The following is a 25,838-nucleotide window of genomic DNA, read 5'->3' as shown; positions in this document are numbered from 1 at the left end:
CACAGCGTTATTATAATGCAGCGGCGTTTTCCCGGAGGCAATATTTTTACAGCTCTTTCCCCTCTTCGATTTATAGCAGAAACAATTCGAATATTTTTCCTTCCCCTTGATTAATTTGTAAACTAAGCCATCAATTGCATCTTGCTGCATTTTTAAATGAGATGGCTGATGGAAACGCTCACAGAGGTGTACAGGAGAGGCAGAGGCGCAATTTTATTCCTCCAGATTACGCTGTGTTCTGTCCGACCACATTAGGAAAACACTCACATAGACAATAGTTGCTGCTTGGTGCATTTCTCGTGTTTATTCCAACGCTCAATGCATTTAAAAGGAAGTGCAAGCTGTGCAAACGTGCTGTGAATCTTCCTGCAGACCCTTATCCTGACGAGGGCTGTCTTGAGTCAGTACCCCCCCCCTTGCATTTCCCTTTCTCTGCTTTATTCCGATTGTCATCATCAGTGACCTCTAAATAGCAATTCAGAAAATTAAAAAATTGCAGTTTAACATTGCAAACGTTTGCGTTGCATTCTATCCAATCCGCAATTCCAGTTTGGGGTTAGGATAGCAGCTAAAATTAAAATGCATATATATGTGACCAGGTGCATCAGAAACGAGGACAAGTCAGTGCAGTATTGCCCTTGAGTGGGAGAGGACCCACTGGCTTAAATACTACAAGTCCCACAATCCCCCGCGCACGCCGACGGCACGCCGTTGGTGTTTGATTGGGCGCCCGCGTCCGTGTTACCTGATACGAATAGCAAGCAGCGAGACTGTGGCTGAGTTTGGAGTCAGGTGCAGGCGGCAGGCAGGCAGGGATGGACATCAAGGAGCAGGGAGTACAGATGGAGCCATTGTTACCAACGGTAATTCTTCTTTGGACCTTAAAATACACGTACATGTTTTTATCTGTAGGAAAACAAATAATGTTTTGCAATAATTCAATTGCTTTGGAGATTAATGTAGTAAAGAGTGGCCAGTGGATTACTGATGCTGTAAATGCTGCAAAAGCAATTGTGTTTTTAATCTGCTTTTTGTCCCAATTTGTGTTTTCTTTCAACGAAAGGCATTGATTGAGATTTATTCTACTTGACCTGGCAGAATCCTGTCGCTGCCAGAGTCCAGGCATTGATAGCACGTCAAATACGTTGTGTTTTTAAAATTAAATATGTTGCTCGCACATATATTTTGTTATTAGTTAAAATACAAAGCATTTTTCTGTGAGCCTTAGGCAAATTATAGATATGCATTAAAGTTCACCTCAGCAAGGCTGTGAGTCATGAATGCGGAACATAAGCTGGATGAATTGGCAATGGTCAGTGGCTTCTTTTTGTGTTTGTATGAATTGGAAATAAAATCCAAGGGTCGAGCGGTGAATAGGCTGTGGTGGTGAGAAAGCAAGTCTGAAACATCGACCTGATACAGGGATGGACGTGAGGATTTATTTCTCTTGTTTCATTTGTCCTGACAACTGACATACAGAATGACATTTTCACCAGAAATACCTGGAAATGTTGAATCTGGCAATTAAAATTATCATCTCAAATATCTCAATACTAAGTCCCTTCAAAAGCTTCTTTTTAAAGCTGAAAGCATTTTTCTTGATGTTATTTTGTTCCCTTTCTCATAGTAGTTTCAGTGATCCCCATCTTTTTTAAACCTGAAATTATTAGGAATGAATCTCTTCGGAAGTATATTTTGAATTAATGAATTATTAAGAATAAATTATTTCTGAAATATATTTTAAGAATGAATCACTTCTGAATTATATTTTGAATGAATTATTAAGAATAAATTCAGAATTCTATTTTAAGAATGAATTACTTCTGAACTATATTTTGGATGAATGCATTATTAAGAATGACTTCTGAATTACATTTGGATTAATGTATTAATAAGATATTTTAGTCGTTTTTCTTTACGAGGTTAAATTTTGCCAACTTTAAACTGTGTCATGTGGCACACTTTCTTCTGACTCGATCTTATGTGCCCAACATCCACTTGAGTCTTGTGTACAATAACCTAGATTTGCCTCTTCAGTGCAACACTTTTGAAGTGGCTGCTTTATAAATGGCTTATCTTAAAATACATATGAGTAGTTCACCTGGCCCTTGACACTATTTCATTTACAACATTGTAGACAATGCCTGCCTCTCCATCACAGTATCACAAAAAAGATCCCTGTTTGTGATTGCGTTGAGTTTGCTACGTAGACAATTGCTGCTCTTTCCTTTATTATGAGTATCTCGCTTCAGAAAGTATGGTTCTCTTGCTGTCACGTGTACCAAGGCACAGCAAAAAACACCCTTTGCATTCTTCCCCACGGCCATCAGGCTATTAAACAATACAACCTCTGAACTACATAGACTTGGGAGGCATTGGTTTTGTCTTTTTGCACTATTATTGTTTGTTTTTATGTATATGTGCATGTGCGTATATATGTGCATGTGTATAGTATGTTGAAAGGCTGGAGCGATTGGGCTTGTATACACTGGAATTTAGAAGGATGAGGGGGGATCTTATTGAAACATACAAGATAATTAGGGGATTGGACACATTAGAGGCAGGAAACATGTTCCCAATGTTGGGGGAGTCCAGAACAAGGGGCCACAGTTTAAGAATAAGGGGTAGGCCATTTAGAACGGAGATGAGGAAGAACTTTTTCAGTCAGAGAGTGGTGAAGGTGTGGAATTCTCTGCCTCAGAAGGCAGTGGAGGCCAGTTCGTTGGATGCTTTCAAGAGAGAGCTAGATAGAGCTCTTAAGGATAGCGGAGTGAGGGGGTATGGGGAGAAGGCAGGAACGGGGTACTGATTGAGAGTGATCAGCCATGATCGCATTGAATGGCGGTGCTGGCTCGAAGGGCTGAATGGCCTACTCCTACACCTATTGTCTATTGTCTATTGTATATATATGTATGTGTATATACACACTAACTCTTTTCTCATTTATTATATTGTTACAGAGTACAATGCTTTGCATATTCTGTTGTGCTGCTGCAAATAAGAATTTCATTTTTCTGAATGGGACATATGACAATAAAACACTCTTGGCTCTCGATCAATGTGATTATTGTACTCCAAAGACGTTCAAGTGTGTAGGTTAATTGGCTGGGTAAATGTTAAAAAAATTGTCCCTAGTGGGTGTAGGATAGTGTTAATGTACGGGGATCGCTGGGCGGCACGGACTTGGAGGGCCGAAAAGGCCTGTTTCCGGCTGTATATATATGATATGATATGATAAAGACATTCCCCAACTAAGTAACTCGTGCAGAGAAACAGCCTATTGAGTCCATTTACAATAGTTGCCAGATTTTGGCTCCATCTTGCACAGTTCCAGCTGCAGCTAGCCAGAAAGGCCTGTAGCAGTCATCGCCACATTCAGATCGTCTCTCTTTGCCGGCCCTTGATCCTTCGTGCCCCGGGAGCTGACCCCGAAGGCGCAGAAGGTTTGACCCCCCCGGTTCTCCGACCGGCCCTTTGTCCAACGTCCGCTGGTGTCCCCAACTGGATCACGCTCAGAATCTTTGATGTGACCCAAGTTATGAAAAGTGCAATATTAGTGCAAGCTTTTCTCTCAATCTTGATCAATTTACTAAAGCTGATCAGCAAAAGTTTTTTGTGATGTGTTTGTTAATCTTGGCTTGTTTATAAAATAAATCAACCATCTATTTTTTTTTTTTTTAATTGTCCTGACCTACAAATAAGCTGCTAAATTTAATTTTCTATAAAATTAGCAATGTACATGGGGATTTGAATAAATCATTATGACCTTTAAATAGATAAATCTGGAACATTGGATTGATAAAGTGATTTGGCGACTGTTTTAATTTTTTTGGTCTACAAAATTTAACAATCCTATAAAATTAGATTAATATGCTGCCGTTGATAAGCTTTTAATGATGGACGTGGATTTGGGTAACTTTATCAGAAAGACTACCTTTGTGGGTTAATGTTCAAATTATTTTTCGAGTCATGTTTATTTTGTATTAATTTTAAATGTGGCAACATTTTAAATGATAGAATTGTGAAACTTTCCAAACCAGAAGGCTATGTTTTTTGCTTGGCCAATGAGTTATCCATTTAGTTTATTTCGCTGCCCACTTTGTCACATTCATGAATTATTTATCTGTGAAAGATAGCTGAAAATGTCTAGCATCTCCACCAGTGGTGCAGCGGGTTGAACTGCTGCCTCACAGCATCAGAGACCGGGGCTCGATCCTGGCCTCGGGTGCAGTCTGTGTGTGGAGCTTGCATGTTATCCCTGTGACCACGTGTGTTTCCTCCGGGCGATCAGATTTCCTCCCACATCCCAAAGGCGTGCGGGTTTGTAGGTTAATCGATCATTGGTAATTGTCCCTAGTGTGTAGGGCGTGGATGAGAACGTGGGATAACATAGAACTAGAGTGAACAGGTGGTCGATAGTTGGTGTAGACTCAGTGGATTGAAGTGCCTGTTTCCATGTTGTTTCTCCAAACTAAAAGCTACATTTTTTTCATTATCAGATTTGTTTGCTAATGAATATGCAGATTCTTCAACCTTCGCTTATAATGAAAAAGACATGCCCTTAATGTTTCTTTTCTACCTAACTTGTGTCCTTGACATCATTCCTTCTCAAGATAGGAAATATAAAATAAGACTCACTGCTCTAATTGTAGTGAAATTATTACTTACATTTATTAAGTATTACCTATTTGCTTTTGCATCTAACACCACACTGCCAAAAACTAGTATTTGTTGTTATCCCAGGTTTTTCCAACTTAGACGAGAGGACATAGCTTCAAGGTGAGCAAGACAAATTAAAATAGATGTGCAGAGCGAGTATTTTATACACAGAAGATGGTGGGTGCCTGGAATGTGCTGCCAGGGGTGGTGGTGGGGGCAGATATAATAGTGGCAGATATGATAGTGGTGTTTAAGAGGCCTTTAGTTTAGTTTAGAGATACAGCACGGAAACAGGCCCTATGGCTCACCGAGTCCATACTAACCAGCGATCCCTGCACATTAACACTATGCTACACATACCAGGGACAATTTACACTTCTACCAAGCCAGTTAACCTACAAACCTGTATGTCTTTGGAGTGCTGGAAGAAACCGAAGATCTCAACGAAAACCCATGGGGAGAACCTACAAACTCCGTACAGACAGCACCCATAGTTGGGATTGAACCTGAGCTCAAGCACTGTAATGGAAGCAGCAACTCTGATGCCACGCCCTGCAGGGAATAGAGGGATATGGAACAGGCAGAGGAGATAACTTTAACTTCTCGTCATGTTCAGCATGGGCATTGTTCGATGCTCTATGCTCTCCTTTCAATGAAACCCTAAATTTCTCTGCTGTGTCCTGTTGCTAACTAACTTGGTATGGTCAGATTAGCACCAAGTAGAGATACGCATGCTGGAGTAACTCAGCGGGGCAGGCAGCATCTCTGGAGAGAAGGAATAGGTGATGTTTTGGGTCGAGACCCTTCTTCAGACTGATGTCAGGGGAGAGGAGGGTACATAGATAAGGAAGTGTAAGGTGTGAAAACAGGACAAGGGGAATGGTGATCAAGGAATTTGTAGAATAGATCATTGTTAACTGGGAGAAGGTAACAACAGAGCAAAATGGAGTTAAAATGTGGTCAGAGACAGTAAGTGTCGGATAACTGGGAAGGGGGAGGGATGGAGAGAGAGAGAGAAAGCAAGGGTTCCTTGAAGTTAGAGAAGTCAATGTTCATACCACTGGGGTGGAAGCTGCCTAAGCGAAATATGAGGTGTTAATCAATAGGTGCAGGAGTAGGCCATTTGGCCTTTCAAGCCAGCACCGCCATTCAATGTGATCATGGCTGATCATTCACAATTTGTGCTGGGCCTCACACTGACAATGGTGGAGGACCAGGACAGAAAGGTCAGTGTGGGAATGGGAGGGGGAGTTAAAGTGTTCAGCAACTGTTGTCTTTTTGTGTTTATCTTTGTTTAAACCAGCATCTGCAGTTCCTTCCAGCACCAAGTAAGATGTGTAATGGTGCTCATTCATTCAGCATTGAATTTGCTTGCTTTGAGGTAAATTATTGTGCAAGTTGACGCAAATTATGCATTTTATTTCAAAATTTAGAGAGTATGTCTTAAAATGTAATTGTGTATGTCCGGAATGGAACAAGGGGAACCTCACTGAAATATACCTGAGAATATATGAATCTATGATTGTTCTCTAATAGTTTTAAACATACATTAACTTGTCTGATTATATTGGATAACTGCATTTATATAGTACCATTTTCAAGATGTGGAATTGACACTGGACAGAGAATATCTAAGACTTGAACAAAAGATTATAACAGAGTCATACAGTGTGTAAACAGGCCCTTTGGCCAAACTTGTTCACACTGATCAACATGCTAGTCCCACCTGTCTGCATTTGGCCCATTTCCTTCTAAACCAATCCTATCCATGTACCTGTCTAAATGTTTCTTTAACGTTGTGATAACATCTGCCTCAACTACCTCCTCTGGCAGCTCATTCCATACACTCACCACTAGTTGTGAGAAAAAGACATTTACCTCTCAAGATTCCTATTAAATCTCCTCCCCCCCCCCCCCCCCCCCCCCAGAAGTCCCGCAGAATTCTCAATGGAACAATTCTTTGCACAGTGCTAAATATCAGAGGAGAGAATACTTTAAACATGATTTTGCTTAAACCATTTTAGTTTAGAGTCCTTCTGGGTCCTTTAATCTATTGGTTGTAGACCAAAGAGACAACGCTTTCTATGGCTTTGTTATGTTTCAGATACAATGAAAAAGGTTTAAGGGTAATTCAAGTCATACAAGACATTGAGGCCACATTTAGACTATTGCTCTCTGTTTTAGTCACCCTGTTGTCAAGCTGGAAATGGCTCAATGAAGATTTACGAGGATATTGCCAGGACTTGAGGGCCTAAGTTATAGGGAGAGCTTGGGCAGGTGAGGACCTTATTCCTTGGAGCGCAGGAGGATGAGGGGTGATCTTGTAGAGGTGAATAAGATCAAGGGAGGAATAGATAGGGTAAATGTACACAGTCTTTTACTTGGAGTAGGGGAATTGAAAACCAGAGGACATAGGTTTGAGGTGAGGGGGGGAAAGATTGAATAGGAGCCTGAGGGGCAAAGTCTTTACACAAAAGGTGGTTGGTGTATGGAATGAGATGTCAGAGGAGGTAGTTGTGACAGGTGTGATCACAACATTTAAAAGACAATTGGATAGGTGCATGGATAGTAAAGGTTTAGAGCGATATGGGATGAAGCCGGGCAGGAGGAACGTGTAGATGAGGCATGTTGGTCGGCATGGGCAAATTGGGTCGAAGGGTCTGTTTCCACGCTGTATGACTTTATGACACTGAGATGGGTGTAGTAAACGACTAGTGTAGATGGGGCATGTTGGTTGCCATGGACAAGTTGGGTTGCAGAGCCTGTTTCCATGCTGAAAAATAGAAAAAAAAGGTATTTCATGGGTTTAGTAACCAACTGTGTTATGTGGTGAAGTGCTGAGTAGAGCAGTTGTCGATGATCAGGTTGTCGTGTGTTACCAGATTTTAATCAAGGCAGTAGGTTGAAATTGGGGAAAGGAAGAAGTAATTAAATGTAGACACAGATGCTGGTTTAAACAAAAAAAAGACACAAAGTGCTAGAGTAAATCAGCAGGTCAGGCATCATCTCTGGAGAACATGGATGGGTAATGTTTTGGGTTGGGACTCATTTCAAATTGATTGTAATGGGGGGAGAAAGTTTAGTTTGGAGATACAGCTTGGAAACAAGCACTTCGGCCCAATGACTCCGCACCGACCAGCAATCACACCATATACTGGATCTATTCTACACATTGGGAACAATTTGCAGAAGTCAATTAAACCCACACCCCTGTACATCTTTGGAGTGTGGGAGGAAACCGGAGCACCCGGAGGAAACCCACGCAGTCACAGGGAGAATGTGCAAACTCCGTACAGACAGTACCTGTAGTTGGGTTCGAACCCGGGTCTCTGGCACTGTAAGGCAGCAACTATATCCATGCGTCACTGTTCCGCCCTGGAAGAGAGGTAGGGTTGGGACACAGCTTGGCAGATGACAGTGATGGGTGGACAAAGGCCAGAGATGAGCAGATAACTAAAGACTGAGATAAGGAAAGAAGTGTTGTGAAAGGTGATGAGAAGTAGGTGGAAGGGGATGTGACGGGGTTGGTGGATGAAATGGGTGCATATCCAGGTTGTGAAAAGGGCAGAGAGGGGGAAGAATAAAAGCGTGGTTCTCCACTGATTTTAAAGGGGGAGGGGGAAGAGGATATAAAGCTTGAAGAGAGGAGAGGCAGGACAAAGCTTGGCAAGTAATAGGTGGATACAGCTGGGCCGCACAATGGTGCAGTGGTAGAGTTGCTGCCTTACAGCGCCAGAGACCCGGGTTCGATCCTGACTGTGGGTGCTATCTGTATAATGTTTGCACATTCTACGTGACAGGAGGGTTTTTCTCCGGGTGCTCCGGTTTCCTCCCATGCTCCAAAGACGTGCAGGTTAATTGGCTTCAGTGAATTATCCCTAGTTTGTAGGGTTGTGTTAGCGTACGGGTGATCACTGGTCAGCATAGACACAGTGGTCCGAAGGGCCTGTATCTCTAAAGTCTAAAGATGAGGATGATGTTTTGAATAGGTAGATGGTTGGACAAAGGCCAGAGATGAAAAGACAGGTGTGAGACAAAAGGGTTGAAGAGATGCAGATTGTGAAGCTGAAGGAAGGAATGTAGGTGGAGCGGGGAGGGTAGCAACGGATGCAAGTCCAGGTGGGGCACAGGGGACGGTGTGGACAGGGATTAAAACCCTGGCTTGCCTTCTGATCACGCTCTATTTCTGGTGACTGGAAAGAGTACATATCCACAATATTCTGCAAGGGCATGAACAGACATGCCCACACTCCCTTGGCAGCCAGGCAGCCTGCAAGTGTTTGACGTCAAAGTGTGCGTCAAGCATAATCACTCCATTAAGGGGCCTTTCAGTGCTGCTCAAATAGTATTTCCTGGAGTCAAGAGCTTTAAGATTTGACACGACGTTTGGGGAAAAAATAAATCCCAGGTTAAAAGAAATGCACAGTTTACAACCCAGTGGTATGAACATTGATTTCTCTAATTTCAAGATGCCTTTCCATTTTCTCTCTCCCCATCTCTCCCGACAACTAGTCGTCTTGCTAGCATCATTGTTCGTATTCCTTCGTTATCATCTCATCCACAGGTCTGGACCCGAGATGCTGCCTCTTCCTTTTCTCCAGAGATGCTGTCTGACCCGCTGAGTTACTCCAGCATTTTGTCTTTCCATGTACATTTAAATGTTGATTATAAATTGGTTTAATAATTTAGGGTAAATGAGTGTTCATTATTCTGACAATTTTTGAATGAGTTTAGAAATAAATGTATTTAATAAAAGCAAAGATACTTTTAAATTATATAAAATGTGTACATTTCTGACCAGAGGAATAGCACCTGCAAAAGATTGATTTTGCATCTATTTTAAGTCTGTTTTATTTTTTCAAAAAGTAAATGTTGTTATTGTTTTAAATGTTAGAGATACAGTGTGGATGTAATGTTTAGTAACATTTTGGGTTGGGACCCTGCTTTAAATTGATTATAGTAGGAGGAGAAAATTTAGTTTAGAGATACAGCGTGGAAACAGACCATTCGGCCCCCCCTGTCCGCACCAACCAGCAATTGACCTTTACTCTCGTCGGAGATGTCCTCATTCTTTAGGAAACAGGGGTTCCCCTCTTTCATTATAGATGAGGCTCTCACTAGGGTTTCCTCAATATCCTGCAGCTCCGTTCTTGCTTCCCCTCCACCTATGCGTAACAAGGATAGAGTCCCCCTTGTCCTCACCTTGTACCCCATCAGCTGGAGCATACAACAAATTATCCTTCAACATTTCCGCCACCTCCAACGGGATCCCACTATTGGCCACATCTTCCCATCTCCACCCCTTTCTGCTTTCCGCAGAGACCGTTCCCTCCGCAACTCCCTGGTCCACTCGTCCATACCAACCCAAAAAAAAAACCCTCCCCAGCTACTTTCCCCTGCAACTGCAGGAGATGCAACACCTGTCCCTTTACCTCCCCCCTCGACTCCATCCAAGGACCCAAACAGTCTTTCCATGTGAGGCAGAGGTTCACCTGTACCTCCTCTAACCTCATCTACTGTATCCACTGTTCTAGATGTCAACTTCTCTACATCGGTGAGACCCAGCACAGGCTCAGCGATCGTTTCGCTGAACACCTCCGCTCAGTCTGTCTTAACCAACCTGATCTCCTGGTGGCTCAGCACTTCAACTCTCCCCTCCCATTCCCAATCTGACCTTTCTGGCCTGGGCCTCCTCCATTGTCAGAGTGACGCCCAAATTGGAAGAACAGCACCTCGTATTTCACTTGGGTAGTTTACACCCCAGCGGTATGAACATTTACTTTTCTAACTTCAGATAGTCCCTGCTTCCCCTCTCTCTCTCCCCTTCCCCTTCCCAGTTCTCCCACTAGTCTTCCTGTCTCCAACTACATCCTATCTTTGTCCCACCCCCTCCCCTGACATCAGTCTGAAGAAGGGTCTCGACCTGAAACGTCACCCATTCCTTCTCGCCAGAGATGCTGCCTGACCCGTTGAGTTACTCCAGCATTTTGTCTACCTTCGATTTAAGCCAGCATCTGCAGTTATCTTTCCTACGTAACCTACCAACTCGGCAGCTTAGGAAAGTGGGAGGGAACTGGATCACTCGGAGAAAACCCAGAGAATATACCAACTCCACACAGATAGAACCCGCACGGGGAGAATATACAATCTCCACACAGATAGAACCCGTAGTCAGGATTGAACCCGGGTCTCTGGTGTTGAAGGCAGCAACTCTACTGCTGCACACTGTGCCACCCCTTTTTTAATAAAAAGGGGGGGGGGGGGGGGGGGGTGTGGTGGGAAACAGGGGGGAGTTGGGAAAGAAGGGGGGTGGGGTGGGAAAGAAGGGGAGTGGGAGGGGGGGGGGTGGGATTATGTAGTTACTTCCCATTGGACAATTCAATGTTCCTACTGATGGGTTGTAGGCTACCCAAATGGAATATGAGGTGCTGTTCTTCCAGTTTGTGTGTGGCCTCACTCTGACAGTGGAGGAGGCCGATGACAGAAAGGTCAGGTTGGGAATGTGGAGGGGAGTTAAAATGGTTAGCAACGGGAGATCCAGTAGGCCTTGGTGGACCGAGTGCATGTTTTTGGTGAAACGATGGCCTGGTCTATGTTTGGTCTTGCCGATGTACAGGAGGAAACATCGGGAACACGGGATGCAGTAGATGAGGCTTGGGGCGGTGTAAACAAAGGTGAGTGTGGTTTGACCTTTGATTTTGAGAGGGCGAACAGTTTGTAGTTTAGACCTTGAATTTCCCATCCCAACTGATCTGGTGTGTGTGTGTTCCAATGGGAGGGTGATGTGCCTCCTCTAGGTGACCCTGCCCTACTAAATCATATTGCACTGCTGCTTGGAGTCCCCTCAGCTGGGATTCTGGGGTGGTCAAGGTTGCATGATGTATATTTACACAGTGAATGGTAGGGCTCTGGGGAGTGTTGTACACCAGAGGGATCTAGAGGTGCAGGTACATAGTTCCTTAAGTGGCAGCACAAGAAGATAGGCTGGTGATTGAATGAATACTTTGTCATATGTGACGAGTCACAGTGAAATTCTTTGCATGCATACCCACGATATGCAAATAGTCATCAAATAAGGGAGCTGATAAAGTTACAAGTGTACATGTTATTTGTGCCAGGTCCCCCTTTGTTCTCTCCCGACCCAGGCTCCACCGGCCGTGGGCTCTGACGCGCGGGGGCTCTGGCCTCGGCTACTCCACGGTTCACTGGGAGGTGTGTGCCGCAGCGGCTCGAAAAAGGTTATCAGCACATTGGCCTTCAACAGTCAGAGTATTGAGTATAGAAGTGGGGAGGTCATGTTGCAGTTGCACAAGACGTTGGTGAGACCACATTAAGAATATTATGTTCAGTTTTGGCCACCCTGTTATAGGGAAGATGATGTCAAGCTAGAAAGGGTGCAGAGAATATTTATGAGGATGTGGCCAGGACTCAAGGGCCTGAGCTACAGGGAGAGGTTGGGCAGGCGAGGACTCTATTCCTTGGAGAGCAGGAGGATGAGCGGTGATGTAATAGAGGTGTATAAGATCATGAGGGGAATGGATAGGGTAAATGCACAGAATCCTTTACCTAGAGTAGGGGAATCAAGAACCAGAGGACATTGGTTTAAGGTGAGAGGGGAAAGATTTAATGGGAACCTGAAGGGCAACTTTTTTACACAAAAGGAGTAAGCCTATGAAACAAGCTGCTGGAGGAGGTAGTTGAGGCAGGTACTATCACAACATTTAAGAGAAGATGCCTGACAGCTAATGGGTACTAGTTGGGTTTAATGGGTACTGTTCCCTCCCTTGTATCCCTTCATTATCACCTCTTCCCCAGCCAACTCTGGGCCATTATGGGCTCCATTGTTCTTGGTCATCTATTGCTGCCCCTGGTTTGTTCTGGCCTTCCCTTCCCTTTACTTTCAGTCTGAAGAAAGACACCAAAACGTCTATTAAAAAAAAAATCCAGAGAAGCTGACTGACCTGTTGTTACTCGAGCAATTTGTGTCTATTTTAGGTAATGGGCTGATACAGGAGGGTTTTTTGATATGTAGCTGGTTGGACAAAGGGCAGAGATCAAAAGACAGGTGTGAGACAAAAGGATTGAAGAGTTGTGAATTGGGAAGTATACGCTTTTTGATTTTGATATTGTTTCAAAATCTTACTTCAAATTGCTTTTTCTTTTCAAATATGCCATTTCTTACCTCTCAAACACAAGTTGCAGCTCAATATGACTAGTTCAGGCTGTATTTGATGTATTGCATGCAGTTTTGGACGCGCCATTGCAGGAAGGATGTGGTGGCTTTGGAGAGGATGCAGGAGAGGTTTACCAGAAAGATGCCTGGATTAGAGGGTATTAGTGACGGGGAGAGGCTGGACGAACTTGGACTGTTTTCTCTGGAGTGTCAGAGGTTAAGGGGAGACCTGATAGAAGTCTTTAAAAATATGACACAGGCATAGACAGGGAAGACGGTCAGAACCTTTTTACCAAGATGGTAATGTCAAAGACTAGAAGGCATAGGTTTAAAGTGAGAGAGGCAAAATTTAAAGGAGATGTGCAGAACACGTTTTTTTCCCCAAGGAATGCACTGATGGGTGGTGGTGGAAACGGATACGATAGTGGTGTTTGAGAGGTTTTTGGATGGGTAGGTGGATGTGCAGGAAATGGATGGATATAGATCTTGTGCAGGCAGAGGAGATTGGTTTAACCTGGTATCATGTTGGGTGGGCACAGACATTGTGGGCCTGTGTTGTATAGTTCTGTTCTCTCTGTGAGGAGTCTTGAAATAGGGTGCAAGAAGAAGTAAAAATCTGGATAACAAAATTAATTATCTGAATTAAAGATTTGTAAATCTTCTGCCTTCTGATCTTAAACCCTCTGCACATGTTTGACCTGGACTTTGTGGATTATTTTTATTCTGTTTCAAATTAATGTTGCGATAATTAAATGGTTTGGAGTTTCACTCAAAATTTTAATAATGTCACTGCAAAGGTTTTCATTGCTAGTAAAGCACTGTTTGAAAGCATTGTTTGTTGTACAATGAATTATGGTTTTGTTTCTCACTGCTACATTACAATTTAAAATAATTTTTGGTTTGAATCCATTTCATCTTGTGAATGGATGCAGTTATGAAACTAAAGTAAATACACATGATTTATTTGTGGATGCATGTTGTGATTTTCTGGTTGATGACACACAGCTTCTAAAAGCAAATAATTTATCCACTTATTTTACAGTGTCTTAAATATTTTAAGATCTAGAACATAGAACAGTACAGCTTGGGAAAAGGCCTTTCGGCCCACAATGTCTGTTGAGCATGATGCCAATTAATCTCCTCTGCCTGCTCATAATCCATATCCATCTCCTGCATATCCATGTGCCTATCTACAAGTCTCTTAAATGTAATCAATTCAAACTAGAGTACATTGGATAGAGAAAAGGGAGAAGAACTAAACTGGTACTTGTGGACTCCCCCAACATTGGGAACATTTTTCCTGCATCTAGCTTGTCCAATCCTTTAAGAATTTTATATGTATCTATAAGATCTCCCCTCATCCTTCTAAATTCCGGTGAATACAAGGCCAATTGACCCATTCTTTCATCATATGTCAATGCAGCCATCCAGGGAATTAGCCTGGTGAACCTACGCTGCACTCCCTCACTAGCAATAATGTCCTTCCGCAAATTAGGAGAACAAAATTGCACACAATACTAAAGGTACGGTCTCACCAGGGCCCTGTACAACTGCAGTAGGACCTCCTTGCTCCGAAACTCAAATACTCTCGCAATGAAGACCAACATGCCACTAAGCTTTCTTCACTGCCTGCTGTACCTGCATGCTTACTTTCAGTGACTGATGTACAAGTACACCCAGGTGTCGTTGCACCTCCCCTTTTCCTAATCTGACATAATTCGGAAAATAATCTGCATTCCTGTTCTTGCCATCAAAGTGGATAACCTCATTTCTCCACATTATACTGCATCTGCCCACTCACCCAACCTATCCAAGTCACCCTCACAGCTCACACTGCCACCCAGCTTTGTGGCATCTGCAAACTAGGAGATGTCACATTTAATTGCCTCATCTAAATCGTTAATACCGAGCCTTGCGGCACCCCACTAGTAACTACCTGCCATTCTGAAAAGGACTTGTTAATTCCTACTCTTTGCTTCCTATCTGCCAACCTGTTCTCCATCCATGTCAATACCCTACCCAATATACCACGTGCCCTCATTTTGCACACTAATCTCTTGTGTGGGACCTTGTCAAAGGCTTTTTGAAAGTCCAGATACACCACATCCACTGGCTCTCTTTATCCATTTTACTTGTTACATCCTCAAAAATTCCAGAAGATTAGTCATGCATGATTTCCCCTAGTCAAGCATGATTTCCTCTTAATGTGCAGGAATCGCTGGTCGGTGCGAACTTGGTGGGTGGAAGGGCTTGTTTCCGCGCTGTATCTCTAAACCAAACGATTTCAGACCAGCAGTGTAAATGCATGAGTTCACAAAGCATAGAGAGTACGTGAATTTTAATCATACCGTGTAGACACGCCAGATGATGATCAAATTAAAATTGATATATGAGCTAATGGTGTCTACGGCTAAATTAGGGTTGAGATAGTTATTCGATCAGTGAGTCAAACCGTTCATCTGTTCAAGCCTAAGCACTATGGAAGAGTGTACATGAATTTGGTTATCAGTTTAATTTTAGCTATTTAAATTATTTTGACATATTAGCTAATGTATTCATCTGGCATGAACTTAAGTGAAATAAATTTGCTTAAAATGCTGCATTAAAGATCACTGTTTAGTAACACTAACCCCAAGTTCTCAGCTTGATCTACTAATTTTCTGCACTTGGGCATTGAGGCTGAATTTCCAGGATGAACATAGAACACAGAACAGGACCGTGCAGCACAGAACATTGCCTTCAGCCCACAATGTCCATGCCAAACATGATGCCAGGTTAAACTCATCTCCTCTGCCTGCATGTGATCCATATCCCTCCTTTCCCTGCATATCCATGTGTCTATCTAAAAGCCTCTGAAATGCAAATCTCGTATCTGCCTCCCATTACCACCCCTGACAGCGCATTCCAGGCACCCACCACTCTGTGTTTATTTATTTTTAAAACACAGCCCTACACATCTCCTTTGCTCCTCTCCCCTTTAAAGGTAGGCCTTCTGGTCTTTGATATTCCCACCCTGGGGAAAAATGTTCTGACTGTCTCCCCTATTGATGCCCCTCATATTTTTATATAAAAATAGCAGAAAAAGTAAGGAAATTTGTGTTTGGTAGATTATTTCTTTGTTGTAACAATGCTTCTTGGCAATAAATCTTATACCGTTGGAAAGCCTGTTTATTTCCCTTTTAAATGGTGCCACATTTGTAAGGAACATGCATTTGTGGGATGAGCAGCAGAGCTGAGTATGTGGGTTGCGCCCATGAAAAATTTGCCAAATCTTCTCTGCCAATGCCAAACAGCTTATTCTGCTGTTGCTATTGACTCTTGTTTTGAGCTTCTGGTACCCCCAGGTGCTGACAATCAGGTGCCTGATTGGCACCTGATTGGCAGCATCTGTGAGCATGGGCCCTGCTACAGTGGTCAGTAGGTGTCTGCTCCAAGAATCGGCATGCCACGTTTGACTGATCTGGATAGGGCCCGTGCGATAGGGCAACTTCAAGCTGGTGTTCCACAAAACCAAGTTGCGGCATTATTTGGAGTGAGCCCTAGTACCATCTCCAAAGTGAAGGCCAAGTTCCATATAACGGGGGATGTCAGAGACAGGCCGCGAAGTGGGCGTCCCAAGAAGACGACACCCGAAGAAGACCGTTTCCTCACCCTGTCAGCACTTAGGAACCGTAGGCTGTCTTCTACAGATTTGCAGTCAAGGTTTGCAGGACGATATGGCCGACGGCTCTCTGCCCAGACAATTCGGAACAGACTGCACGCAGCCGATCTCCGGTCTCATAGGGCTGCCAGGAGGCCTGCCATGATTGCCCTTCACCGTCAGGCCCGTTTGCGCTGGTGTCGGCAACACATGCACTGGAACCTGAACATGTGGAGGAACGTTATGTTCAGCGATGAGTCCAGATTCTGCCTACGGCAGTTGGATCATGGGGTCAAAGTGTGGAGAAGACGCGGAGAACGCTATGCTGATTTCTACACCGATAGAGTAACATCTTTTGGTGGAGGCAGTGTGATGGTGTGGGGCGGCATCTCCCTCACTGGAAAAACGAGGCTTGTCATCATTGGAGGCAATCTCAATGCAGAGAGATATCGAGATGAGATTCTGCAACCAGTGGCAATCCCATATCTCCACAGTCTGGGACCGAACTCTATCCTCCAAGATGACAATGCTCGCCCCCACAGAGCAGGATTTCTCAGAGACTACCTCCAGAATTTGGGAGTGGAGGGGATGTAATGGCCTGCCAGCAGTCCTGACCTCAACCCCATTGAACACTTGTGGGATCAGCTTGGGCGTGCTGTTCGTGCCAGAGTGACCAACACAACCACATTAGCTGACTTGCGACAAATGCTGGTTGAAGAATGGGATGCCATCCCACAACAGTGTGTGACTAGGCTGGTGACCAGCATGAGGAGGAGGTGCCAGGCTGTTGTGGCTGTGTATGGTTCTTCCACACGCTACTGAGGCTCCTGTTTATTAAATGAATAAATTGTTAAATTGCCAATATGTCTTGTTTCTTCAGACTTCAATCATCCAATCCACCAAACAACACCGAACAAGAGTCAATGGCAGAATAAGCTGTTTGACATTGGCAGAGAAGATTTGGCAGATTTTTCATGGGCGCAACCCACATACTCAGCTCTGCTGCTCATCCCACAAATGCATGTTCCTTACAAATGTGGCACCATTTAAAAGGGAAATAAACAGGCTTTCCAACGGTATAAGATTTATTGCCAAGAAGCATTGTTACAACAAAGAAATATTCTACCAAACACAAATTTCCTTACTTTTTGTGCTATGTTTATTTTCAATCAGTAAAATGACCCTCTCATAATTTTATATTCTTCTATCAGGGCTCCCTCAATCTCTGGCATACCAGAGAAAACAAACCAAGTCCAAAATCTCCTTGTAGCTAATGCCCACTGATCCAGGCAGCACTCTGGTAAGCCTTCTCCATAGCCTCCGCATCCTTCCTTTAATGGGGTGAGCAGAACTGCAAGCAATACTCCAAATATGGCCTAAGCAAAGTTGACTAACACTGCATCTGGCTGTTGTGCTCAGTGATAGATGGGGTTTTAGGTTTATTATTGTCCTGTGTACAGAGGTACAGTGAAAAGCTTTGTTTCGCATGCTATCCAAACAGATTGGATATACCATACATAAATAAAATGTCAAACTCCAGTACAATAGGTAGGGCAAAGGGGAAGATATTGAGTGTAGAATATTGTCATAATCTATCCAGTCAGCGGAAAGACTATACATGATTACAATCAAGCCACCAAGCAGTGTACAGATACATGATAAAAGGAATAATGACCGCTCTCTAGTTGTTGCTAAGATAGATCATGTAGAATATAGTTCAACATTATAGCGCATCAGTTCCATTGACAAAGTCCAGGGTCCGCAGTGGGGTAGAGGTGAATTGGACAGTACCCTAGCTTATGGAAGGACCGATCAGAACCCTGATAACAGAGGGGAAGAAGCTGTTCCTGAGTCTGGTGGTGTGTGCTTTCAGGCTTCTGTACCTCGTGTTGGATGGGAGCTGGGAGAAGGAGGAATGACCGGGGTGGGACGAACCTCCACTTGAGAGAAACCTTCTCTCTGCTGTAGGTTGATTGATATGTGGGAAGGTTGTTGCTGCATCCTAGGGAAGGATTCTCCAGGCTTGGAGTTCCTGCCAATCCCTTGTTTAACTGGAATCCTAAGTGGCCTCAATGCAGTTACATCTGGTCTGACCAAGTGGAATGGTCCTCCGTTGGTGATGCAGGATCCTGACCCAAAACATAGTTTAGTTTATTGTCATGTGTACTGAGGTACAGTGAAAAGCTTTTTTATTGCATGCTATCCAGTCAGTGGAAAGACTATACATGATTAGAATCAAGTCATTCATAGTGTACAGAGGCATGAAAAAGGGAATAATGTTTTGTGCAAGATGAAGTCCAGTAAAGTCTGATTAGAGCTAGTCCCAAGGGTCTCCAAGGAGTTAGATGGGAGATCAGGACTGCTCTCTTGTTGTTGGTAAGAAGGTTCAGTTGCCTGCTAACAGGGAAGAAACTGTCCCTGAATCTGGAGGTGGGATTTTTCACACGTCTGTACCTCTTGCCTGATGGGAGAGGGGAGAAAAGGGAGTGACTGAGTTGAGACTGGTCCTTGATTATGTTGGTGGCCTTGCCGAGGCAGCATGAAGTGTAGTTGAGTCAATGGAAAGGAGATTGGTTTTAGCTTGCGGTCTTGAATGGAGATGTTCTCAAACAGAAAAATGTTCACATTAGTTTAGTTTAGAGATCCTGCATGGGAACAAGCCTTTCAGCCCAATGAGTCCATGCTGACCATCAATAATCCGTTCACACTAGTTCTATGTTATCCCACTGTTGTCCCAAGTGTGGATGGAGTCGATGGAAGATGGAGTCTGTCCATTCCCTCCATGGATGCTGCCTGACCTGTGTTCCACCAGCACATTGGATTGTTTTGTGCTCAAGATGCCAGCATCTGCAGTGTCTTGTGTCTTCAGAACTGTATTGTGTGAACCACAAGTACTTAGTCTGTTGTTCCTCCACGCAAACATTGGGCCTGGATTCAAAGTGAGTAAGGGATGCTGGATTTTTCCAGAACTAACAAAAATGATTTGAAGCCACTTGCAATTGTTATACTTGAAGCGCACACTTTGTTTTAGGGTCATAGATAGTCATAGAGTGCTACAGCATGGAAACAGGCCCTTTGGCCCAACCTGCCCTCACTGGCCAGCTACACTAGTCTCGCCTGCTTGTGTTTGGCCCATATCCCTCTAAACCTGTCCTATCCATGTGCCTGTCTAAATGTTTCTTAAACATTAACTTTTTCTCAGGCAAGGCTTCATATGTTAAACAACACCACATGCTCACAGACCAAGTTTTGCTTTTGGCAGATGCAACCTGAGTATATCCAGAATTTTCTGTTTTTATTTTAGATTTCCAGCATCTGGACTTTTGTGCACAGGCCATGATTTTTTAAAAACACGCTCTTGATTTTATTGTTTGTGTAAAGCTTTGACATTTTGAGTTGGGATCCTGCAGCATCAACATCAATTTATTGCATCAGATTGAAAATCTTCATCAAGATTTGTAAACCAGGCTGTCTTTACTCGTGCCTACACATCCACAGAGCTTGTCATCATCTCATTAAAGCTAACTGCTGTTGACATTTGTAGCGTCATTGGACAACCAAATCAATTGTGTTCTGTGTGTGCATTGTTTGCAGAGTAGCCTGAAGGTGTACATTTACTGCCCTACTTACAGCCATCTGATGCTAGACTATTGGAGGATTGTTGCCTCGAGATTAGATTGCCAACATTGACATTTGTCCATGGGGCAAATTAATGTTGCAGTTTTGAATTGATCATGAACGCAGTACTAATGCTCGAGAATAGCGTCACGTAAACAGGCCCTTCGGCCCAACTCACCCATGCTAACCAAGAAGCTCCATCTAAGATGGTCCCTGCATTTGGCTCTTATCCGTTTAGTTTATTGTCACGTGTACCGAGGCACAGTGAAAAGCTATTTTTTGTTGCATGCTATCCAGTCAGTGGAAAGAATATACATGATTACAATCAAGCCGTCCACTGTGCACAGATAGAGGATGAAGGGAATAATGTGTAGTGCAAGGTAAAGTCCAATTAAAGATAGTCCAAGCTTCTCCAATGAGGTAGATGGGACTTCAGGACTGCTCTCGAGTTGTTGATAGGATGGTTCAGTTGCCTGATAACAGTTGGGAAGAAACTATCCCTGAATCTCGAGGTGTACGTTTTCACACTTCAGTACCTCTTACCTGATGGGAGATGGGAGAAGAAGGAGAGGGTGAGACTGGTCCTTGATTATGCTGCAGGCCTTGCCGAGACAGCATGAAGTGCAGATGGAGTCAATGGAAGGGAGGTTGGTTTGTGTGATGGTCTGGGCTGTGTTCACAATTTCCTATGAACCTTTCCTATCCATGTAGTTTAAGAAATTTGATCCACTCTTTCATTTGAGGTGCACAATTATCTGATGTCTGGGTCTGAAGAAGGGTCCCGACCTGAAACGTCACCTATCCATGTTCTCTAAAGATGCTGCCTGACCCACTGAGTTACTCCAACACTTTGTGCCCATTTGTGCATTGATCAGCATCTGCAGTTCTTGTTTTTACATGATTATCATGAATTGGTCATAAGTGATAGGAGTAGAATTAGGCCATTCGGCCCATCAAGTCTACTCTGCCAAACCTAGAGGTTGGGCAGGCTGCAACTTTATTCCTTGCAGTGCAGGAAGCTGAGAGGTGATCTTATAGATGTGTATATGAGGGGAATAGACAGGGTGAATGCACAGTCTTTTTCCTAGAGTAATGGAATCAAGAACCAGAGGGCTTAGGTTAATGGTGAGAGGGGAAGTTTTGATAGGAACCTGGGGGGCAACTTTGTCACACAGTGGGTGGTGGGGATAAGGAACGAGCTGCCAGTGGGGATAAGGAACGAGCTGCCACTAGCTGGTGCAGTAACAACATTTAAAGGAAATTTGGACAGGTACATGGATAGGAGGAGTTTGGAGGGATATGGGTCAAACAAGTCTGCAGAAGGTTCCTGACCTGAAACTTCACCTATCCATGTTCTCCAGAGATGCTGCCTGACCCGCTGAGTTACTCCAGCACTTGGTGTCTATCACGGGTAAACGGGCCTAGGTTAGATTAGGCTTCTTGGTCGGTATGGACACATTGGGCCGAAGGGCCTGTGACTCTAAAGGGAAAGACGAAGAGCTCTCAATAGCAGGTCATAGCTTTTGTTGTGTGTGAAGGAAGGACTTCTCCCAGCTAGACAGTTTCTTTAGGAATGTTTTCACTAAAAATTGCTGAATGTTGCAGCCGCTAGTACAACTTTTGAATGGAGTGAAAACCACTTTGCCGGTGTCTGCTAAGGTAACCATGGCCACAGATGTTTGTGTCTGGCTCCTTTCATACCAGAGCTGGAGATATTTGTCGCCCACAGTGCGTAAATGGATCATTCCCATTCTGCATTCAACAAAAGCTGCTTAAATTTAATTCCTGTTTTTGCCATGGCCCTGAAATCAGAGCAAGCAAAAATCTCTCTGTGACGATTGTAAGTCCAGGTTTCTTGACGTCTGCACAAGTGCGACGAGGTCCAGAAGCAATGGAAACGCTGCAGTATCACAGGCACAGATACTGATAACACATCAAAACATAAATTATACATAGACATAAATCGCACAAAATTCTAAAAGAGCAAAGACTGCAGGAAAAAAAAAACAAGTCGACCCTGCAATGTCCAAGTTCAGTCACAGCTTCATTACAGCCATCAGGCTATTAAACGCTACAACCTCCATGTTTTATGTGTGTGGACATATGTATATGTGTTTGTGTGTGTATATATTTTATGTGTATACATTGTTGTATTCTGTTGTGCTGCCGCAAGTAAGAATTTAATTATTCAGTTATCAGGCAACTGAACCATCTTTTGGAACATATGACAATAAAACACCCTTGACTTTCTTGACATTAGTATTTGGTTTTTAGTTTAGTTACTTGCCAAAAGTACTGAGGTACAGTGAAAAACTTTTCTTGTGTGTTATCCAGTCAACGGAAAGACTGTACATGATTACAATCAAGCCGTCTGCAGCGTACAGGTAGAGGACGAAGGGAATAACGTTTAGTGCATGGTAAAGTCCGATTAAAGATCGTTCGAGGATTTCCAGTGAGGTAGATAGTAGCTCAGGTTCTCTCTCAAGTTGTTGATAGAATGGTTCAGTTTCCTGATAACAAGGAAGAAACGGTCCCTGAATCTGGAGGTGTGTGTTTTCACACCTGTACCTCTTACCTGATGGGAGAGTGGAGGAGTGTGCGAGGTGAGACTCATCCTTGATTATGCTGGTGGCCTTGCCGAGGCAGCATGAAGTGTAGATGGAATCAATGGAAGGGAGGTCAGTTTGTGTGATGATCTGGGCTGTGTCCACAATTCTCTGCAATTCCTTGCGGTCTTGAATAGAACTATTCCCAAACAATGGTGTGATGCATCCTAATAAAATGCTTTCTACGACGCAAGCACATACCATTAAATAAGCTCATAGTATTACAAGAGGTCTGTAATGCCTTTTGTTGAGGTTGGATTAGGGTTGTGCATGTTATTCAAGAACCTGAGGGTTGTAGGAAAGTTGCGGTTCCTGAACCTGGTGGTGTGGCACTCAAGGCTTCTGTATCTCCTGTCTGACATGAGCAGAGAGAAGAGGTCACGGCCTGGATGGTGGGAATCCTAGATGATGGATGCTGCCTACTTGAGGCAGACTTGGATTGTTTTCTCTGGGATGCCGGAGGTTGAGGAGAGACCTACTTGAAGTGGATACAATTATGAGAGGAATAGATAGGTCAGAACCTTTTTTCGCAGGATGGAAATATCAAAAACTAGAGGGCATAGCTTTAAGGTGAGATGGACAAAGTTTAAAGGAGATGCGCGGGGCAAGTTTTATTTTACACACAGAGGGTGGTGGGTGCGTGGAACAGGCTGTCAGGGGTGGTGGAAGCAGATACAATAGTGGTAATTCAGGGGCTTTGGGATAGGCACATGGATATGGATGACATGCAGGCAGATAAGGATTGGTTTTGGCATCATGTTCATTACAGACATTGTGGGCGTTAGGGGCTGTTCCCGTGCTGTACTGTTGTAAGCGCAGCAATCCATCGCCTTTACTTCCTGAGAAGATTGAGATTTGGTATCTTAACCAATACTCTTGTGAATTTCATGACTGACTTTAACCACAGTGTTGCTTATTTTAGACTTTAGAGATACTGTGTGGAAACAGGCCCTTCAGCCCGCATAGACCATGCTGACCAGTGTTCGCCCTGTACACTAGCACTACCCAACATACTAGGGACAATTTACAATTTACAGAAGCCAATTAACCTACAAACGTGTATGTGTGGGAGGAGACTGCAGCACCCGGAAGAAACCTACGCAGTCACAGGAAGAACGGCAGACGGCGTCCGAGGTGACAATCGAACCTGTGTCCCTGGAGCTGTAGGGCAGTAAATCTACCGCTGCGCCACTGTGCTGCCCAGGGAGCAGAACATAATGTTAGATAGCAGGTAGCATGTTATTGGGATGTTGCTTGCCTTGAGTTTGGTTAAATTCTTCGGTGTCTCTGCACAGCTGTCAAATTTGGGCCTTAAGAATTTTTTTTTTTCTCTGAAACTTTGCTCATTATTTCACACTGACCGCTTATTTTTAGTAAACTTATGGAAGTTTAGACATTACTTTAGAGATACAGCGCGATAACCTCCAGCCTACCAGCGATCACCCCGCACATTAGCACTATCCTGCACACTAGGGATAATTTTACAACTTACCAAAGCCAATGAACTAGAAACCAATTTATATTCCTTACTTTGTATTCCTCCTTTAGTGATCCTGGACAACTTCAGCAAAGTCATATTATTATGGTACCAAGCCTATTTGTGGATATGCTGCGTGCGGAGTGCTAAAAATAAGTACCTGTTGTGACAAAGATAGAGAAATGAGCCAGAAAAGGAAGCAAATGCTGGAGTAACTCAGTAAAACAGGCAACATCTCTGGAGAGAAGGAATGTGTGACGTTTCAGGTCGAGACCCTTCGAATTGTCACCCATTCCTTCTATCCCAGAGATGCTACTTGTCCCGCTGAGTTACTCCAGCATTTTGTGTCTATCTTCAGTTTAAACCAGCATCTGCAGTTCCTTCCTACAACAGAAAAGGAAGCATGTCGTTGGGACAAGTTTTTCAAGGCCATTTCAGGATTTGTCACATAGGATTTGAATTTTGATTTTCTTGTTTTTTAAATCAGTACAGAAACAGTAAGCTACAAAGCCCAATGACATCAATGTTCTTTTCATCATTTTTCCATCAGATATTCAAGCAGGAATCTAGTGGGTCAGGCAACATCTTAGTTTTTCACCGAAGAAAGGTTTCGACCTGAAACACCACCTATTCCTTTTCTCCAGCGATGCTGCCTGACCCGCTGAGTTACTCCAGCACTTTGTCTTCTACCTGCTTTACCAGGTGTGTTATTTGGGATGCAGACAGCCTTAGCAGTGACAATGAAGTAATTCTTCCTTCCAGTGCTTCTCACAGAGGATTATCTCGATTTTTCTTTATGTTAATGTTTGGTCCAGGTATGGACCCCTGTATATTGGTGAGACCATGCGCAGGGTCGGCGATCGTTTCGCTGACCACTCCGCTCAGTCCGCCTAAACCTACTTGATCTCCTGGTTGCTCAGTACTTTAACTCCCCCCTCCCATTCCCACACTGATCTTTCTGTCACAAATTGGAGGAACAGTACCTCATATTTTGCTTGGGTAGCTTACACCCCAGCAGTATGAACATTGACTTCTCTAACTTCAAGTAGCCCTTGCTTTCTCTCTCTTATCTTCCCCTCCCCCTTCCCTGTTCTCCGACCAGTCTACCTATCACCGACTACATTTTATCTCTGTACCGCCCACTCCCCTGGCATCAGTCTGAAGAAGGGTCTCAACCCGAAAAGTCAGCCGTTCCTTCTCTCCAGAGATGCTGTCTGTCCAGCTGAGTTACTCCAGCATTTTGTGTCTAACTTTAATGTTTGTACAAGTGCAGGATCACATTTCTCTCACCTCACTTGGCAGATTACAACGGTGGAAAGATTAGCACGTTGGGCTGGAAACGGAGAAATTCAGTGTTTAAACATGTCACGACAAGTCATGGCATTAAAAAAACAAAACAATTCTGGTAAATATTTGGCTATGATTATGAAAGTTATTATCGGCATCTAAATTTGTCAGGATTGGGTTGGTATGATCGGCTTCTAAACCAAAAATCCTGCCTCAATATCAGCCAGAATTATGAAGGAAAGAGTATTTTGTTGGTCTTTGTAGCTTTGAGCCTCCACATTCAGGGACAGTTTCTTCCCAGCAGTTATCAGGCAACTGAATCATCCTCTCACCAACTAGAGAGTGGCGCTGAACTGCTATCTACCTCATTGGAGACCC

At 43.7% G+C, this 25,838-nt stretch overlaps 1 protein-coding gene across 2 annotated transcripts in view; it reads left to right on the top strand.

Annotated features, from left to right (window-relative positions):
- Nucleotides 1–729: 729 nt before the first annotated feature.
- The window catches only part of LOC144595911 (sodium-driven chloride bicarbonate exchanger-like), a 122,691-nt gene continuing 97,582 nt past the window's right edge, over nucleotides 730–25,838 (top strand). For both annotated transcript variants that reach the window (XM_078403809.1, XM_078403810.1), the window contains exon 1: nucleotides 730–863. In XM_078403809.1, the coding sequence (XP_078259935.1) occupies nucleotides 816–863 (48 nt within the window). In that variant the 5' untranslated portion in view covers nucleotides 730–815. The remainder of the gene's footprint in view (nucleotides 864–25,838) is intronic.

The sequence above is a fragment of the Rhinoraja longicauda genome, chromosome 8, assembly GCF_053455715.1.
Source record: "Rhinoraja longicauda isolate Sanriku21f chromosome 8, sRhiLon1.1, whole genome shotgun sequence".
Taxonomy (NCBI): domain Eukaryota; kingdom Metazoa; phylum Chordata; class Chondrichthyes; order Rajiformes; family Arhynchobatidae; genus Rhinoraja; species Rhinoraja longicauda.
Note: the sequence above shows the minus strand (reverse complement) of the source record. Positions and strands in the feature narration are given on the sequence as shown.